At 58.9% G+C, this 4,179-nt stretch overlaps 1 protein-coding gene across 1 annotated transcript; it reads right to left on the minus strand.

The window, feature by feature from the left end:
* Nucleotides 1–24: 24 nt before the first annotated feature.
* LOC103799190 (E3 ubiquitin-protein ligase DTX1-like) lies at nt 25–4,128 on the minus strand (the record flags this gene model as incomplete). Its single annotated transcript, XM_009071492.1, has 2 exons — nt 25–292; nt 4,029–4,128. Coding segments are annotated over 2 exons (368 nt in total), but the record flags the coding sequence as incomplete, so codon positions are not given.
* Between the last annotated feature and the right edge of the window lie 51 nt (nt 4,129–4,179).

Raw genomic sequence — 4,179 nt, forward strand, 5'->3', positions numbered from 1 at the left:
ATGGAGCCCATGGTGAGGGGATACGCCAGGTCCATGCGGCGCCGGAGCCGGCGCTTTCGTTGGGTTTGCCGGTTCATTTGGGACATGCTGCTGAAGTAGATGAGGTAGCAGAAGCCCAGGGAGGAGAGGTCCAGCCAGGGGTGCTGCTTCTCGTAGGCATTCTGGATAGTGATGCAGATGTCCATGTCATAGGGAGTCCAGGAGTTATTGTCATTCTCCCATTCCCACACGATTCCCTTCCCTGGAGCCGAGGATGGGTCATAGAAGTTCCTCCGTACGGGGCGCATGGTCCCTGGGGAGACAGCAAGGAAAACACCACGTGGTTCAGCACCCCAGAGTACTGGTGGAGGGACCCACACCTACACAGACACCTGTGTGTCCAGCTCCCAGTGCAGGATCCCACAGGGATTGGGATACAGAGGCACTTTGGGGTGTAAGCAGCCTCTCTCCCTCTGCAAATGGGTGTAGGGGGAAGATGACCACCATATCCCAACAGTCTGTGCTTCCCTGGGGAAGCACTTGACCCACAACATGCCATTGGTGGTGGTGGCCTGGCCACTGGCTGGTCTGCCAGCCTTTGGGATCACAGCCCCGGATGCCCTGGGAAGGGTAAATCCGCTCAGCCCCAGCACTTTTTCCCAGGCTTTTTCCATCCCTCTGGTCCAGGCCCACCTCCACTCTCCCTGAACAGGGTCCCATGGCCATCCTGGGGCAGTGGAAGCATTTCCTGGTCAGGAGAGGTTTCCTGACAGCTGCTGCAGCTCAGGCCAGTGCTGGCAGTCCCACATCCAGGCGTTGTCCCTGCACAGCCAAATCCTGTCCCCTCGCCGCTTTTTTGGGGCTGAGCTAGACGCTGCAGCCCCCTTTGGAGCTCCACAGTGGGAGAAGGCATCACAGTCCCCTCCTCAAGTGCCCTCCTGGCACTAGGCCTCTCTATCCCCTCGCCGGCACGTTTGCCCAGCTCGATTAGCGGCACTAATTAATGGTCATTAATCATCAGCCGCATCAGGCAGTGGAGCCAGAGCCCAGCTGCTGCCTTGTGCTGAGGCAGCTCTGCTGGGGCCGCGGGAGGGAAGTGGGGGGGCTGCTCTGTCCTGCTGCCTGCTCCTGCCTGCATCCCAAATCCCACTGCTGGCTCATGCCCACATCCCACTGCCCATTCACATCCAATCCCACTGACAACTCATGTTCAGTCCCCCTGACCACTCACATCCACATCCCAGTGACCACTCATGTCCTATCCCACCACCCACTCACATCCACATTTCACTGCCCGCTCACATCCACACTCTGCTCACATCCCTGCCCTGTATCCCACTTGCGTTCCCATCCCTGCCTACCTCTTTGCATCCGTGTTCCCCATCCTGCTGCTCACTCAGGCCCAAATCCCACATCCTGCTCATATACACGTCCCATATCCATTGGTCTTTGTAACTGCATCACACATCCCTCTTGCAGACGCATCTTGCATCCCCCTGCCTGCTCTCATTCCCACCCCACATCCCACGGCCCATTCACATCCCCATTCCATATCCCCCTGTCCGCTCACATCCATACCCTACATCCCCCTGCACACTCACATCCCCATCCCACGTAGGACAGGGGGAGGACACCCCAGTCCATGCCCATGGGCACACACAACTCCAGGTCCCCAAGGGCCACCAGCTGCCCCCAGCTCCTGCCCCCTCCACCAGCTGTGCCAGAGCTGCAGGGCTGAGCCAGTATCCCCAGGGCCACTGGGAGGGGACATGCGTCCCTGCTGCTTGGAACGGGGTCACCTCGTTTCGCTCCATCACTGCATTTCTCTGTCCCTGGTGGGGCCTGGCGTGGGCCAAGCCCCCCTGAGCCTGCAGCCTCCTGCTGCCTTCCCCGTGTCCCCATGCCACAGCAGTCACTGGGGAGCACCCTCAGCCCAGGGGACCCTTGTGTCTCCAAGATCCATGGCACTCCAGAGACATGTGACAACCTCCAAACCCTGGGCCTCACCCGAGCGAAGAGATGATGGACAGAGATGGATACAGGGATGGGGGCACATGGAGACCACAATGCTGAGGACAATGGCCACATTCCCTCCCATGCCATCCCTAGGGACAGTGAGGTCCCTCTCTCTACATCTCTGTCCCCAAGCCCTGCTGGCATGGTGACCGTAGTACCCAAGGGCATCCCAGGAAGAGCTGTTTTGCCCCTGGCAGAGACATGTCACCCCAAACCCTGCCGTGGTCCCACCGTGGGCACATGTTCCCAGGAAGTACCCAGCATTGTGTCCATGGGATGCGATGCCAGGTGCTGTCAGAGGATTGGTCCTGGCCAAAGCTGGCAGGAGGTGGCATGGGGACAGCCAGGATGTCCCAGTGGCTCCCATAGCCCTGAGTCAGCGCGGATGCCAACACAACCCGTAGGGTCTGTCCCCGCTGACTCAGGGCTGCAGGTGCCAAGTTGCCCTTTGCCAAGTCCGTGACCAGATGGAGACCAATTCAGAGCCAGGCTGGATGGCAGAGGCAGGGTGGCAGGTGCCTGGCTTGGTCCCCATCTCAGTCCCCAGTCCATGGCACTGGTCATCCACAGTCAGGGTCATTCAGCATCACTGGTGACTGGGAATTGTGGCCAGGCTGAGGGGGCACATCCATGGGGGTCTTGCTGTGGGGTGTCACCTGGGCTGAGGGTGTCACCCAATGTGTGGCAGGTCCCCTGCCTGCTCTGCCTGGCCTGAAGCTGGATCCTGCCCTCAGCAGGGATGCAGAGATGGGCAGGAAAGCACCCAGAACAGCACATCCCCATGGCACAGCTGGCACGTGCTGGTTTAACGGGTCACACCGTGACGGGGACATAGTTAATGGGGTCTGGGCTTGGTCCCAGCATGGGACTAGCTCTGATTTCCTGAGGGATGCATGGCCTGGATGTGTGCTGCAGCACTGACTGGCACAGCTGCAAAGCTGCAACCAGCCCAGGGTCCACCACAGCTCCCAGTGCCCAAACTGGGGTCTCCTCAGTTCCTTGGGGACCCCAGACAAAGCAGCTTTGAGAGGAGAATGGTTGAACAGTGGGATAATGGGACACAGCACCCCACAAGGGTGAGAGGGGATGGAGGGACTTGGGGACATGTCCCCCTGGGTTGGGGGTCCATGGTGGAGGGGGAAGGAAAGGGCAGGAGGAGCCTGGAGGGATCCATGGGGGAAGCAGAGTCCTGCAGGACAAGGGGAAGAGAGAGGGAACGGGAGGGACAGATGGATGGGCAGATGGGTGGGTGGATGGATGGAGGGAGGGAGAGAAGGAGGGAAGGATGGATGAAGAGAGGGATGGAGGGAGGGAGAGAAGAAGAGATGGAGGGAGAGAAGGAGGGATGGAGGGAGGAATGTTTTGATGGATGGATGTGAAGCAACAAAAATAAATAAAGATAGGGAGGGAAGGAAGGGTGAGTGGGGCTGGCTGGCTGAATCAATGGAGGGATGGAGGGACAGATGAATGAAGGGATGGATAAAGGAAATAAATGACAAATGAGTAGAAAGTAAGTAGAGATACACTGGCAGGGAGGGAGGAAGGGAAGGATTAATGGATGGATGGATGGATGGATGGATGGATGGATGGATGAATAGACATGCAGTGACAGATGCATGGATGAATGGACAGATGGACAGATGGATGAAAGGAACACACAGGGAGACAGAAACACACAGGGAGAAAGGGAGACATTAAAGGGAGGGAGGAAGGGATGGAAGGATAGATGGAAGAATTGAGGGATGGAAGGTGGCAGGGAGGGAGGGATGGAGGGATAGAAGGATGGAGGGAGAGAGGGAGGAAGGAAGGGAGAACGCCTCTTGCCCCCTGGCGTCCCCTCGCTGCAAGGACAGCTGGGGCAGGGGGGGCGGGAGGGAGGAAGGAAGGGATGGAGTGGGGTATGGGTGGAAGGGTGGATGGATGGTGGAAGGGAGAGGTGAATGTACAAGTGGATGGCAGGGTGGAAGGAGGGAGAGAAGGATGGCTGGGTGGATGAATGGATAGATGTTCCTGGCCCGACGCCAGCCCCTTACCCGTGTCCTGCCGGAACTGGTGCATGGACTGGAGGTCAATGATGTAGGGTGCCAGCTGGACGTCGACCTGCCCCAGCACCACGCTGCCACGGGCATCCTCCTTCAGCACGTTCTCGATGTGGTGGCAGACAGCGGCCGAGTAGGGCCGCCA

This window comes from Acanthisitta chloris, unplaced genomic scaffold (genome assembly GCF_000695815.1).
Source record: "Acanthisitta chloris isolate BGI_N310 unplaced genomic scaffold, ASM69581v1 scaffold31333, whole genome shotgun sequence".
NCBI classification, from domain to species: domain Eukaryota; kingdom Metazoa; phylum Chordata; class Aves; order Passeriformes; family Acanthisittidae; genus Acanthisitta; species Acanthisitta chloris.